This window comes from Pan paniscus, chromosome 17 (assembly GCF_029289425.2).
Source record: "Pan paniscus chromosome 17, NHGRI_mPanPan1-v2.0_pri, whole genome shotgun sequence".
Taxonomy (NCBI): domain Eukaryota; kingdom Metazoa; phylum Chordata; class Mammalia; order Primates; family Hominidae; genus Pan; species Pan paniscus.
Genome location: NC_073266.2, coordinates 37759771 through 37775801, shown reverse-complemented (window position 1 = coordinate 37775801; position 16031 = coordinate 37759771). Strand labels below are relative to the sequence as shown.

Below are 16031 nucleotides of genomic sequence, written 5' to 3'. Positions count from 1 at the left end.
AGACTACAATATGCTTCCTTGGTTTATTGTATTTTACTCAAAATAAGTACTTTTACCTGTTCCAAACTTAGAACGGTTTACCTCTTATTCCTTGACCCCCTCTACCCTTTGTGTTACTGTCAGTCTATTTTTATGTACATTATAAATTCGGTAAGATTTTTTATTGTTGGTGTTTTAGATCAGCAGTTTTCCCCAAAGCACTTTAAAGACATAATTTCACTCTTCCCTGGCTTCCATATCTGAGGAAAAGTTAGCTGTCTGACTGTTGTTCCTGCATAGATAATATATAGGCTGAGTATCCCTTATCTGAAATGTTTGGGACCAGAAGTGTTTCCGATTTTGGATTTTTTTGGATTTTGGAATATTTGCATATACATAATGAGATATCTTAAGGGATGGGACCCAAGTCTAAACACAAAATTCATTTATGAGCCAGGCACGGTGGCTCGCACCTGTAATCCTGGCACTTTGGGAGGACAGGGCAGGCAAATCGCTTGAGCCTAGGATTTTGAGACCATCCTGGGCAACATGGTGAGACCCTGTCTCTACAAAAATTAGCTAGGTGGAAGGCACACACCTGTGGTCTCAGCTACTTGGGAGGCTGAGGTGGGAGGATCACCTGAGCCCAGGGAGGTAGAGGCTGCAGTGAGCCCTGATTGTGCCACTGCACTCCAGCCTGGGTGACAGAGACCCTGTCTCAAAAAAAAAAAATTCATTTATGTTTCATATACACCTTATACATATAGCCTGAAGGTAATTTTACATAATTTTAAAAGTAATTTTCTGCACAAAACAAAATTTTGATGGTATTTTGACTGTGACCTGTCACATGAGGACGGGTGTGGAATTTTCCATTTGTGGTGTTATGTCAATGCTCAAAAAGTTTTGGATTTTGGAGCATTTCGCTTTTTTTTTTTCTCTTTGAGATGAAGTCTTGCTCTGTTGCCCAAGCTGGAGTGCAGTAGCGCAATCTTGGCTCACTGCAACCTCTGCCTCCCAGGTTCAAGTGATTCTCCTGCCTCAGCCTCCAAGTAGCTGGTACTACAGGTGTGTGCCACCATGCCCAGCTAATTTTTGTATTTTTAGTAGAGATGGGGTTTCACTACATTGGCCAGGCTGGTCTCAAACTCCTGACCTCGTGATCCACTGGCCTCGACCTCCCAAAGTGCTGGGATTACAGGCCTGAGCCACTGCACCCAGCTGCATTTCGGATTTTTGAATTAGGAATGCTCAATCTGCACCACCTCCTTATGGCTGTTTGGCTTTGATTTTTGTAATTTGACCATGATTTGTTTGCTTGAATTTCACCGAGTTTATTTTTCTTGTTTGAGGTTCACTTAATCTGTGGGCTATTTTGTTTTATCATATTTAGAAGATTTTTAGCCATTACTTTTTAAAATGTTGCTACTGTTTCATTTTTTTCTCTCTTCTGCTTCTGGGACTCCATAAATTAGACCTTTTCACTATGCCCCACTGGTTTCATACATTCTGTTCTGCTTTCTTCCCCATTAGCTTTTATCTATGCATTACCTTGGATACTTTGTCAATGTGTCTGAATCCACTAATCTTGTCTTCTTCTATTATGCCCATCTAGTGAGTACTTAATTTGATATAATGTTTTACAGTTCTAAAATTTCCATTTGAGGGCCAGGCGGGGTGGCTCACGCCTGTAATCTCAGCTACTTGGGAGGCTGAGGCAGGAGAATTGCTGGAACCTGGGAGGCGGAGGCTGCAGTGAACCAAGATCGTGCCACCGTACTCCAGCCTGGGAGACAGAGCGAGACTCTGTCTCAAAAGAAAATAAATAAATAAATAAATACAATTTCCATTTGATTCTTTTTTTTTAAATAAATTCCAATTCTGCTCAAATTCTCCAGTTTTTCATTATTTTGCAAAACTTTTCTTCTATTTTAACATTCCATATATTGCTATTTTGAAGTCTTTTGCTAACTCCAAGATTTGGATTATCTCAGAGTCTGCTCCTATTGATTTTGAACTTTTTTTTTTTTTTTGAGACAGAGTCTCGCTCTGTCACCCAGGCCAGAGTGCAGCGGTGCAATCTCAGCTCACTGCAACCTCCACCTCCTGGGTTCAAGCGATTCTCCTGCCTCAGCCTCCCGAGTAGCTGGGATTACAGGCGCCCGCCACCATGGCTGGCTAGTTTTTGTATTTTTAGCAGAGATGGGGTTTTACCATCTTGGCCAGGCTGGTCTCAAACACCTGACCTTGTGGTCCACCCGCCTTGGCTTCCCAATGTGTTGGGACTACAGGCGTGAGCCACAGCGCCCAGCCAGATTTTGAACTCTTGATAATCAGTCATCTCTTCCCTTCTTCATGTATCTAGTAACTTTTTATTTTGTGCTAGACATTTTGAATCATACACTGTAGATTATCTGGATCATGTTATCTTTTTCTGAAGGATGTTCAGTTTAATTCCATTTGTAATTTACCAGCAGATCACCTAGTTGTTAGGGCTTAGTTTTGCTCAGTTTTGCCCTTTCTCCTAGGGTATGGACTTTCTGGGGTCTCAACAAAAAGCCTAGGGTATTCTCCAACATCTATCCAGTTTGGCTGGGCAAGAACTCCTCAGCACTCTGTAGCCTCTGAACTCTGCTTGACTCCCCAGCCTCCTAGTGGCTATTTTCTGTAGGTCTCCCAGAGACTCATCCTGTGTATGTGCAGATTAGAACTGACCGAGGACCCAAGGGGATTTTTTTTTTTTTGAGACAGGGTCTTGCTCTGTTGCCCAGGCTGGAGTGCAGTGGCACAATCATAGCTCACTGCAGCTTCAAATTCCTGGGATCAAGCGATCCACCCACCTTAGCCTCCCAAAGTGCTGGGATTATAGGAGTGAGTCACCACGCCCAACTGGAATTTTAAAGCAGAATTTTAGAGTTCTTTCCCTATGGTTCCTTCTCTGGGACCCTGTCCTTCAGATCCCAGCACTAGGATCTCTGCCTCCTTTGCTTAATAAGACTTATGCTTTCTGCCTGGGTTTTACTGCCCTGTGCTATTTTAGAAAATGCCTTCAGAAAAGCCAATATAAATGGGCTTCCTTGATGCAATGTCCTATCAGTTCTTTTACATATTTTATTTAACTTTTGTAGTTGCTTACAGTGCTATAATAACTTGGATATTAGCCTCTCCATCATAGCTAAAACTGAAAGTTCCTCATGGTTATACATTTAAAGTGAAACTATGTTGCATGGCTGTGTTGTTTTTTTCTAGCCCTGTCTGCAAGTGTGGTGTAGGCAGAGTTGGATTTATTTAGTGTGGTGATTTTGCTAAGCAATGATGATGAAATCAGAGAAGGGTGAAGGGCAAGGTAACTGCAAAGGAGTGATTATACTGCTTCACTAGGGAATTTAAAGAGTAGAATTGTTTCATGAAGGGGGTGAGAAGCAGGAAAAGGTGGCAGAAACAGTGGAGTAAAGATCCTGGTAGCATCAAGAAATTGCTAGGGTTGGGGTGGAGGGAGTTATCTAGAAAGATGGCAAGTGGTGGTCAGAAAGTAGATGCATGAAATAGATTTTGAAAGGGTTGCAGTTATTGGTAACATTAAAGTTTAAGGTATGAAGATGGAAAGACTGGCTAAGGTAGAGTGAAAGACAAGATTACACAGGAGAAGAGTTCAAGCTACAAGAGACCAGGGTAATAGGAGAATCATCACCATGTATATTAAGATGACAATGAGTTAAGACAGGAGAGGAGTTTTGTTGGAGAGGACAATGGTGAGTCATTAAATGAGAATAACTTGAATGGTATCAGTGAATAACAGCAACCAGACAAAGTGGGTGATAAAATTTGATGGCATTAGATCTACAGTTGGAGATATTAGGGAAGAGGAATATGTTAGATAATATGCAAAACCCATAAGATTAGCAAAACAGTTTTTCCTAAAGATTAAATTTTATATGCTTTCAATCTCAACATTAGGATACTTCAGTAGAAGAGTTTAGAAGTAACAAACTAAAGTAATACTGATCGCTGAATTTCAAGTGAGCTAAAATTTCTCCTTCCCCCTAGAAACTATATAAATCTCTTAATTTTGAGGCCAGGCATGGTGGCTCACGCCTGTAATCCCAGCATTTTGGGAGGCCGAGGCGGGCAGATCACAAGGTCAGGAGATCGAGACCATCCTGATTAACACGGTGAAACCCCGTCTCTACTAAAAATACAAAAAATTAGCTGGGCGTGGTGGCGGGTGCCTGTAGTCCTAGCTACTCGGGAGGCTGAGGCAGGAGAATGGCGTGAACCTGGGAGGTGGAGGCTGCAGTGAGCTGAGATCGTGCCACTGCACTCCAGCCTGGGCGACAGAGCGAGACTCCGTCTCAAAAAAAAAAAAAAAAAAAGTCTCTTAATTTTGAAAGGGAAACATTTTTATTTTTCCTCTTTATTAATGGCAGATATATTTTTTAAAGTGCTGGTTTATAAATAGGTTAGAGAAATAAAACAAGAAAAGGATCTCAAAGTAATCTACTGAAGAAAACAAGGCAAGTACATATTTAAAAAAATATACCAGGATGGGCACAGTGGCTCACGCCTGTAATCCCAGCACTTTGGGAGGCCTAGGCAGGTGGATCACCTGAGGTCAGGAGTTCGAGACCAGCTTAGCCAACATGGCAAAACCCCATCTCTACTAAAAATACAAAAAATTAGCTGGGTGTGGTGGCAGGTGCCTGTAATCCCAGCTACTTGGGAGGCTGAGGCAGGAGAATTGCTTGAACCCGGGAGGCAGAGGTTGCAGTGAGCCAGACTGTACCACTGCACTCCAGCCTGGGTGACAGAGCGAGACTCTGTTTAAAAACAAACAAACAAACAAACAAACAAACACCAGTCACACTACTGGGAAAGAACAGTTATTTAGGGTATAGGGTGATGAGCCAGGATATTTAAGATATGTTTATTATCTGAGAGAACAGTAAGAGGCCCTTTTGGAAAATGTCCTGAGAAAGCTGAGGTGAATGTGGGGCCTAACTCATGTGCTCACCCTGTCAAGGATGGTGGCTTTCACTGACTTACCCGTCCAATGCCACAGTTACCCATCCAATGCCACAGTAAAGGGAAGGAGTGGGGAGAGGGAGAGGCAGGGGGGCTATGAGAAGAAATAAAGGCCTTTTCCCCGCTTACAATTCTGTTCCTAATAAACTCCTGATAAAGCCACTCATGAGATAACCAAGAGCTATAAAATGCAAGCTTACCTGGATATGGCACTCGGCCCTTTGTTACCAGTTCTGTTTGCAGAATTCCAAATGACCAGACATCAGACTTTATTGTAAACCGACCATACAGTGCAGCTTCAGGAGCTGTCCATTTGATTGGAAATTTTGCACCTAAAATAATGTTGACCATCTTGCTTAATTGTTTTTTAAAAATCTATTTGTGTAAACATAGCATATGCAGGGCTAATGTTCTGTCAATATCTCTACTGTAGTCATCAGTGTCAATTCTTTAAATGTACAAGATACATGGGATAAAAATTCTTTAATTTTTAAAATTCATATTGAAATAAATCACATTTCTTCCTGATTAGATAGCTGATGATATAAAAAATCAGTTGGCTGTGGGAACAGAAAACAATTTAAGAAAATAGAGGTTGAAGCTCTAGTAAGCCAAAGATACATGTTATAATATGTGTAACTTTTAAGTACAGTCTGGCACCTAATAGCTGTAGTTAACTATTGGTTGATGAGTGAATATTCTATTGAGTTATAATGTTTATGGGTTTTCCTACTTTTTATATCATTCTGAAAAATTTTATTGTACTACTTTTAAAAGTCCATGTTAATTAACTCAAATATTTACTGTATATCTTTTTTGTGGAGGGCATTATGCTAATCATTATGAAAACCTAAAAAGCATGGCTTTCGACTGGGCACGGTGGCTCAAGCCTGTAATCCCAGCATTTTGGGAGGCCGAGGTGGGTGGATCATGAGGTCAGGAGATTGAGACCATCCTGGCTAACACGGTGAAACCCCGTCTCTACCAAAAATACAAAAAATTAGCTAGGCGAGGTGGCAGGAGCCTGTAGTCCCAGCTAGTCGGGAGGCTGAGGCAGGAGAATGGTGTGAACCTGGGAGGCGGAGCTTGCAGTGAGCTGAGATTGCACCACTGCACTCCAGCCTGGGCAACAGAGTGAGACTCCGTCTCAAAAAAAAAAAAAAAAAAAAAAGCATGGCTCTCAGGAAGTTTATAAACTTACTGCAGAAATAATATTATAGGTGTCTTACATTCTTTAAGTTATTTATATGTGTTTGTAGATAGTGTTTTAAAACAGAGTTCTTTAGATATTTAGACAAACAGATGATCAATTTTCCTTGGCACAATTACAAAATGTTTTATTTAAAAAGTGGCAGGTGGTTGGGCACAGTGGCTCGCGCCTATAATCCCAGCAATTTGAGAGGCCGAGGTGGGCAGATCACCTAAGGTCAGGAGTTCAAGACCAGCCTGGCCAACACGGTGAAACCCTGTCTGTACCAAAAATACAAAACTTAGCCAGGTGTGGTGGCGCATGCCTGTAATCCCAGCTACTCGGGAGGCTGAGGCAGGAGAATTGCTTGAACCAGGGGGGCAGAGGTTGCAGTGAGCCAAGATCATGCCACTTCACTCCAGTCTGGGCAAAAAAGCAAAACTTGGCCAGGCGCAGTGGCTCACGCCTGTATTCCCAGCACTTTGGGAGGCCGAGGTGGGCGGATCATGAGGTCAGGAGATTGAGACCATCCTGGCTAATACGTTGAAACCCCGTCTCTACTAAAAATACAAAAAAAAAAAATTAGCTGAGCGTGGTGGTAGGCACCTGTAGTCCCAGCTACTCGGGAGGCTCAGGCAGGAGAATGGTGTGAACCCGGGAGGCAGAGCTTGCAGTGAGCCAAGATCGCGCCACTGCACTCCAGCCTGGGTGACAGAGTAAGACTCCGTCTCAAAAACAAAACAAAACAAAACAAACCAGGAGCAACTACAACATCACTAATCATCAGGGAAATGCAAATTAAAACTACAATGAGACACTACCTTACTCCTGTAAGAATGGCCATAATGAATAAGTCAAACAAAAAAAAACAATAGATGTTGGTGTGGATGTGGTGAAAAGGGAACATTTTTCCACTGACGGTAGGAATGTAAATTAGTACAACCACTATGGAAAACAGTATGGAAACTCCTTAAAGAACTAAAAGTAGAACTACCATTCAAACCAGCAATCCCACTACTGGGTATCTTCCCAAAGGAAATGAAATCAGCCAGGTGTGGTGGCTCACGCCTGTAATCCCAGAGCTTTGGGAAGCCAAGGCGTGTGGATCACCTGAGGTCAGGAGTTTGAGACCAGTGTGGCCAACATGGTGAAACCTTGTCTCTACTAAAATACAAAAATTAGCCGGGCCTGGTGGCAGGTGCCTGTAATCCCAGCTACAGGGGAGGCTGAGGCAGGAGAATCATTTGAACCTGGGAGGTGGAGGTTGCAGTGAGCTGAGATTGTACCACTGCACTCCAGCCTGGGCAACAGATTGAGACTGTGTCTCAAAGCAAAAAAAAAAAAAAAAAAAAAATCATTATATGAAAAAGATACATCCACAAACGTTTATAGCAGCACAATTCGCAATTGCAGATATGGAGCCAACCTAAATGACCATTGACCAATGAGTGGATAAAAAAAAGTGTGGCATATATACACCGTGGTATACTACTCAGCCATAAAAAGGAATGAAATAATGTCTTTTGCAGAAACTTAGAGCTAGAGGCCATTATTCTAAGTGAAGTAACTCAGGGATGGAAAACCAAACATTGTATGGTCTCACTTAAAAGTGGGGCTAAGCTATGAGGACACAAAGGCATAAGAGTAATATAATGGACTTTGGGGAATAAGGGGGAAAGGTTGGGGGGTGGATAAAAGACTGCATGTTGGAGGTGAAACCCCGTCTCTACTGAAAATACAAAAATTAGCTGGGTGTGGTGGTACGAGCCTGTAATCCCAGCTACTTGGGAGGCTGGGGCAGGAGAATCGCTTGAACCTGGGAGGCGGAAGTTGCAATGGGCCGAGATCGTGCCACTACACTCCAGCCTGGGCTGGGCAACAGAGTGAGACTCCGTCTCAAAAAAACAAACAAAAAAACCTACGTATTGGGTACAGTGCAAGATGCTTGGGTGATGGGTGCACTGAGATCACCATTAAAGAACTACTTTCCCAAAAACTATTGAAAAAAAAAGTGGCAGCTAAATTAAGCCCTAAAGAATGGTTAGGATTTTCACATGTAAAGATTACAGGCTGGGCATGGTGTCTCACGCCTGCAATTTTAGCACTTTGGGAAGCCAAGGCAGGAGGATTGCTTGAGCCCAGAAGTTCAAGACCAGCTTGGGCAACATGGCAAAACTTCGTCTCTACAAAAAATACAAAGAATTAGTCAGGCGTGGTAGTGTGCACCTGTAGTTCCAGCTACTCAGGAGGCTGAGGTGGGAGGATCACCTGAGCCCCAGGAGGTCAAGGCTGCAGTGAGCTGAAATCATGCCACTATACTCTAGCCTGAGCAACAGAGTGAGACCCTATCTCGAAAAACAACAACAACAACAACAAACATTACAGATAGGAAGGCATTCCAGATGGAGGTAACTGTACAAAAGTATGGAGGTTGAAAGAAAGCACTATGTCTAAAGCAGGGTTTCTCAATCTCAGCACCGCTACCATTTTGGGCCTGATAATTCTGTGTTGTTGGGGGGTGGGGGGGTTTGCCTGCACATTTCTGTACACTGTAGGAGGTTCAGCAGTATACCTGGCCTCTACCCACTAGATGTTAAGCAGTAGCCCCCAGGTTGTAACCACCAAAAAAGTCTGTAGACATTGTCAGATGTCCCCTGGTGAGTGGCGGTACAGGGCAATATCTCCTCTGACTGAGACCCTCTGGCCTTTCTAGGAAAGAAATTAAAATATATTTGTTGTCATGTCAAAAGAAGTGTAAAGAGGCTACTACTTGCTCTATGTATAATGCAAAGGATACCTAGTCAAGTTCTTTCTTGGAGGAAATAACTATCAGAAAGCCATAGCAGTACATGATTTTATGAATGAAATCAATGTCTCTATGACTCTTCTGAGGGAAGCTAAAACAATTCTTATTCTGGAAAACGCTGTACAGTCAAGAGAGTTAAGCAAAACACAGAACACATTACAAGCTTTTTATGTAAAAGTAATTTTACCTTGTCTTGCTGTGTATTCATTGTCTTCAATTAACCTTGCTAAACCAAAGTCTGCTATTTTGCACACAAGATTTTCTCCTACAAGAATATTAGCAGCCCGAAGATCTCGGTGAATATAGTTCATTCTTTCAATATATGCCATACCATCAGCAATCTTGGAAAGAGAAAAACAAAAAACACAAGACACACGATACAAAGGGAAGCAGAGAGAAGACAATTATGGTTAATGTCAAATTGTGTCACTGAAAATCATATTATCTTAGAAGGAGATGATGGTAACAGGGTATAGTCTAGATAACAGGAAAACCAGAAAACATAATAAAAATGCAGGCTAAATTCAGATTTCAAAAATCTAACACTGGCTGGGTGCGGTGGCCCACACCTATAATCCCATTAATTTGGGAGGCCGAGGAAGGCGGATCATTTGAGGTCATGAGTTCGAGATCAGCCTGGCCAACACGGTGAAACCCTGTCTCTATTAAAAATACAAACATTAGCTGGGTGTGGTGGCACATACCTGTAGTCCCAGCTACTCGGGAGGCTGAGGCAGGAGAATCACTTGAACCCAGGAGGCAAAGGTTGCAGTGAGCCAAGATTGTGCCACTGCACTCCAGCCTGGGCAACAGAGCGAGACTCAGCCTCAAAAAAAATAAAACCTAACATTACTCTGAAGACCAAGATTAACCCTCCTAATGTCTTCTTGTGTCAGTGGTTAGGAGAAGAGGTAAATCACAAGGTAATTTAGTACCTCTGGATACAAGCTCATCAAGGTCTCTATCAGGCAATCTAAGATGACATGGTGATAAAGGTATTAACCACAAGGTACAGGTTCCCAAACTACAGCTTGTAGGCCAAAAGTGGCCTGCAGCCTGTTTTTGCATAGCCAGAGAACTAAAACTGTTTTTTACATTTTGATTGATTGACTGAGACGGGGTCTCACTCTGTCACGCAGGTTGGCGTGCAGTGGTGCAATCGTGACTCACTGCAATCTCTATCTTCTGGGCTCAAGCAATTTTCCCACCTCAGCCTACTGAGTAGCTGGGACTTAGGCATGCGCCACCACACCCAGCTAATGTTTGTATTTTTTTGTAGAGATGGGGTTTCACTATGTTGCCCAGGCCCCGCGAAGCGAGATTATAGGAGCCATCTCGCACAGCCTGGTTTTTACATTTTTAAAGGGTTGTAAAAAGAAAAAAGTATGACAGATTGGATGTGGCTCACAAAACCTAATTTTTTTTTTAAAAAAAAACAAAAATGGATTGCCAACCTCCCCTACCATAGTGTCTAACTCAGAAGCATGAACTGGCCTGGCATATGCCTGTTGCCTATGTATAGTTTCTCAGTATAAAAGCTTTTCTGAATTGTCAGATTCTGTGGACATTTGGAGGCTAGGAGGTAAGATTCCAAAACCAGCATGTCAACCAAAGCCAATAATAAGGCCTCTCAAATACCTACCACATATCTGAAGAGAAACTTTTAACAGTTTTCACTATATATTTAAAACAAAAAGTCAGAAGAGTAAAAAAGTCCCATTTTAAACTGTATATATACCATCTTAATTCTTGTGTAGGACTATAGTAAATAACAAATTCAGGCCAGGCGCAGTGGCTCACGCCTGTAATCCCAGCACTTTGGGAGGCCGAGGCGGGCAGATCACGAGGTCAGGAGATCAAGACCATCCTGGCGAACATGGTGAAACCCCGTCCCTACTAAAAATACAAAAGATTGGCCGGGGGTGGGTGGTAGGCGCCTGTAGTCCCAGCTACTCGGGAGGCTGAGGCGGGAGAATGGTGTGAACCTGGAGGCGCAGCTTGCAGTGAGCCGAGATTGCACCACTGCATTCCAGCCTGGGTGACAGAGCGAGACTCCCGTCTCAAAAAAAAAAAAAAAAAAAAAAAAAAAAAAATTCAGCATACACTTTAGATTACTAATATTTTCTTTGGAACAGCCCTCATCCATTTTAATTTTCTTAAAATTATCTGTTGAAATACAAATACATATAGACTTTACATTTGTGGAAACATCTATTTTCTTGAGATGGAGTCTCGCTCTTGTTGCTCAGGCTGGAGTCCAATGGCGAGATCTTGGCTCACTGCAACCTCCGCCTCCCGGGTTCAAGCAATTCTCCTGCCTCAGCCTCCTGAGTAGCTGGGATTACAGGTGCCCGCCACCACGCCTGGCTAATTTTTAGTATTTTTAGTAGAGATGGAGTTTCACCATGTTGGTCAGGCTGGTCTCGAACTCCTGACCTCAAGTGACCCACCCACCTTGGCCTCCCAAAGTGCTGAGATTACAAGCATGAGCCACCGCACCTGGCCTGCAAACATCTATTTTCTAAGAAACCGTATGATACAGGACACCACTGGACTAAGAGTTAGATAGCTGGTTCTAATACTCGTTCTGTTACTAACAAGTTATGTGAATTTTAGATACCTCTCATCTTTTGATACTTCATTAATCTGTATCATTAAGAGCTCACATTGGATTATCTCTGATGTTCCTGCCAGTTCTAAAATTCCATATTGGCCAGGTAATCCCAATACTTTGGGAGGCTGAGGTGGGAGGATCCTTTGAGTCAAGGACTTGAGACCAGCCTAAGCAACATAGAGAGATCCCTGTGTCTACAAAAAAAATAATTTTTTAAATTAGCTGGGAATGGTGGCCTGTGCCTGCAGTCCTAGCTACTCAGGAGGCTGAGGCGAGAGGATTGCTAGAGCCCAAGAATTCAAGGCTCTTCAAGCACGGAGCTCTCAGTGCACCACTGCATTCCACCCTGGGTGACAGAATGAGACGCTGTCTCTAAAAAATAAAAATAAAATCCCACCATTTCACTACACATACTATAATATTCTGGTAAGATTATTCCACATTTTAATTTACACTTTTAATTCAAATGGATACATGTATATATACAGATACCTGAGCAGCCATATCAACCAGCTGTGGAAGCTTCAAATACTTTCCATCTCCTTCCTTAAGGAAATCTAATAAGCTTCCTGTAACAGACAGCAAGATATTCATAAAAAATAAGCAAATCTTATATTAGGATTGAAATGAATACTCCTCCACCCCAAATCACAACACAAAACTTCTTAGCTTTTCATTTTTTAAAATTTTGTGCAGTTTTGCAGTTTCTAAATAATTATCTAGGTCCTAGAAGAGGTCTCTAAGCTGAAATTTTGAAAACTTCTGATAACACATGCAAAAAAAGAAAATGCATTAACTTTACCTGACAAGAGGCATTTTTTCCTCGCTTTGATCAATATCCCAATTCTGATTCAAAAAGTAGTATTAAATACTTACATATTTTTAAGTAAATCTGAATCAAGAATTCAGACAACTAGGAATATCTTGGGGGTGGTTAAAACTAAATATAGGTAGCTAAATGAGTTGCTGTGGAACTACTGCTGTGACCAAGCTATCTCTCTGAAAACTACAAAGTACTATGAATAACAGCAAAGAAAAAGGCTAGAAGTCTGATTACGGCTTCACTATTATTTGTTAAGGCTTATAATCAAGAGAAAACATCACACAAAACCAAATTAAGGCATATTTAAAACATAAAAGTGGTCTATTCTCTTCAGAAGTAACAATGCTATGGAAGACAGAGGAAGGTTGAGGAATGGCTCTAGATTAAAGGAGACTAAATAGAAATGACAACTAAATGGAATGCCTGACCATAAACTGGATCGGGGAAGTGTAGTTGGTGGACTGGTCCAGAGCTAGGGAGACCAAATTCCAGGCCAAAGAGAAAACATGAAAAAAATCATGAAAACAAAGAGCAGAACAGTGGGTTTACGCTGGAGTGCATGGGACAATGAGTTTGGACAGATTATAAAGGGACAAGTGCTAAGTGAATACCAAAATGAGGAATTAAAGAGTTTTAAAAATAGAAAGGACTTTTGTTATCTTGTATTCTAAATCTCTCCCGCCTGGAAATAATTGTACCCAGTGGTCTGACAACACAGAATTTTACCATGTTCTCCCAATTAAATAATTCTTAAAATTAATATACAGAGCTAAATGGGCTATTAGCCTTACCTTCATTATATTTCTTATGCTCCAATATCTTTTTTAATTGTTAAAGTCTTTATTTATTTGAAACGGAGTCTCGCTCAGTCACCCAGGCTGGAGTGCAGCGGTGTTACCTTGGCTCACTGCAACCTCTGCCTCCCTAGCTCAAGCCATTCTCGTGCCTCAGCCTCCCGAGCAGCTGGAACTACAGGCACAAGCCACCACGCCCAGCTATTTTTTGTATTTTTAGCAGAGACGGGGTTTCGCTATGTTGGCCAGGCTGGGATTGAACTCCTGACCTCAAGTGATCTGCCTGCCTCGGCCTCCCAAAGCGCTAGGATTGGAGGCATGAACCACTGTGCCTGGCCTGCTTCCAATATCTTGATTTAAACATCTTCCCTGTCCTTTTCTCCCCCCCTTTTTTTTTTTTTTTTGAGACAGGGTCTCATTTTTTCACCCCAGATGGGAGTGCAGTGGCACAATCACAGCTCACTATGGCCTTAACCTCCTGGGCTCAAGCAATCCTCATGCCTCAGCCTCCTGAGTAGGGAATACATGTGTGTGCAACCATGTCCTGCTAATTTTTTTAGTTTTTGTAGAGATGGGGTTTCACCATGTTGCCCAGGTCAGCCACCATGCCTGGCCCTCCCTTCCCCTCTGGTTCTTCTAATATACTCTTTGAAAGGGCATATTTGGGCTGGGTGTGGTGGCTCACACCTGTAATCCCAGCACTTTGGGAGGCCAAGGCAGGCTGATTGCTTGATCCCAGGAGTTCCAAACTAGCCTGCGAAACAGGGTGAAATCCTATCTGTAGAAAAATACAAAAATTATCTATGTGCGGTGGCATGCACCTGTAATCCCAGCTACTCAGGAGGCTGAGATGAGAGGATCGCTTGAGCCCAGGGAGGTCCAAGCTGCAGAGAAATGTGACTGCACTCCACCCTGGGGGATAGAGTGAGGCCCCACCTCACAAAAAAACAAAAACAACAAACAAACAAAAAAACACCAAGCAAACAAAAAAAAATGCCATATTTGGCAACTGTTTGCAGTAGACATTCCTTCCAAAGAGCGCCAGGTGCTTTGGGTCTTTAGGTGTGTTCTGGCTATCAACAGGCTGTACAATTTCTTAACTTTTGGTTTCAGTCCCCTTTTGAGGGGAAAAATTTTCCTACAGCAAATATGTAACTTGTAGTTGTCCTTGTCACCACTAGATGGAACTACATCATTGACCAAGACACACCACTGGAGAGGGTGACATAATTAGTGACTACTGTATATTATTGGTTCAAGAGTAAAAATAATAATAAAGCAGATCAAATCAAACACATAAAAATCAGGCCTGTCAGCTTATCTGCTGACTTACTAGTTCCTCTAAGTATCATCTGCACAGGGAAAAAGAGGAAAGAGTATCAATCTTCTCTTTATCCTCCCCCTAACTAACCCTGTTACTGAAGATCCCATCTTGTGGTCTAGAGTTAAGGAAAATGAAGAAACTTCCATTGAAGGTAGCGGGGAGGCCAGGCACAGTGGCTCATGCTGGTAATACCAGCGCTTTGGGAGGCCAAAAAGGGAGGACTGCTTGAGGCCAGGAGTTCAAGACCAGCCTAGGCAACATAGAGACCCCAGTCTCTATTAAAAAAAAAAAAAAAAAAAAGAAAGCAGTGGGGAAAAAAGTTCCTAGAAGTCCTCAATATAGGAATTATGTTTATATTAAAATGAGAAAACTAATTTATTTTAACTTTACCTTATTTCTTTGCTTTAGTACTAAAAATGTAAGTATCTTTCTGATTTTATCATTTTAATTAAATGTGTACAAACACTTTCTATTTTTCACCTTTCTGGCTTTTCCATTTGTTTTAGTCAAACTTAATTTCAAAATTAATTCAGCCTGTCTACTTTTCCTTTTAAACGTCATACTATCCTCTGGAATAACTGGATAATCACTATTCCATTAAACAAAGTGTCAGGTTTCTTCTATCCAAATATGTCTACATAAAAATCTGAAATTAGAAAACAGTATAAGTCTATATGCATACAAATAAAGACTCTTAAAAACATTATCAACACGAATACCTAAGGAGATACTAATACATACCTTTTGACATAAATTCAGTGACAATGTAAATTGGTTCTTCAGAAACAACAGCATATAGTGGAACAAGTTTATCATGTCTTAATTTTTTCATTATCTGAGCTTCTTGAAGGAAAGCTTCTGGCATCATTGTACCTGGTTTTAGTGTTTTGATTGCTACTTTCGTGGTTCCATTCCATGTTCCTAAAGAAATAACACATTTTAGGAATTTATATTTTGAAGGATTTTAGACCAAACTTCAGTGAACAGCACTTCTCTTAAATATTGAAACATATTTTATCATAAATTGTTGCACTTTAATCCACAGCTAAACAATGACAGAAAACAAAAATTCAGGCTTCTTACCCATCCACACTTCGCCGAAACATCCTTGTCCTAGTTTAACCTCTAGTCGCAAAGATTCTCGAGGGATTTCCCAAGCATCTTTTGCTAGACCTTGAGTCTGAGGTTTCACAGTTGGACACACAGTTGTCAACTTGTGGCATAAACCATCAGCATGTTCTAGATAAATGAATAAACTACACTGTAATATCAATTACAAAAATTAAGGGGCATATAGTGTATCAATGTTTTAAGTTTAAACTGTAGAAAAACAAAAACAGAAGTCCTTTCAAGTTTTACTCTAAAAGCACAAAACAAAAAGGGAGTTGTCCATAAGCAGCAAAACATGAAATATACATAAGTGAAACATTTTGTAAAATTTATTTTTAAGGCCAGGCAAGGTGTCTCACGTCTGTAATCC

The 16031-nt window shown here is 41.5% G+C and overlaps 1 protein-coding gene across 5 annotated transcripts in view; it reads right to left on the bottom strand.

Moving 5' to 3' along the window:
* Positions 1 to 16031, bottom strand: part of YES1 (YES proto-oncogene 1, Src family tyrosine kinase) — a 92290-nt gene that overhangs the window by 5852 nt on the left and 70407 nt on the right. For all 5 annotated transcript variants that reach the window (XM_034943443.3, XM_034943439.2, XM_034943441.3 and 2 more), the window contains exons 7-11: positions 15635 to 15790; positions 15293 to 15472; positions 12103 to 12179; positions 9184 to 9337; positions 5202 to 5333 (exon numbers count right to left, since the gene is read on the bottom strand). In XM_034943443.3, the coding sequence (XP_034799334.1) occupies positions 5202 to 5333; positions 9184 to 9337; positions 12103 to 12179; positions 15293 to 15472; positions 15635 to 15790 (699 nt within the window). The remainder of the gene's footprint in view (positions 1 to 5201; positions 5334 to 9183; positions 9338 to 12102; positions 12180 to 15292; positions 15473 to 15634; positions 15791 to 16031) is intronic.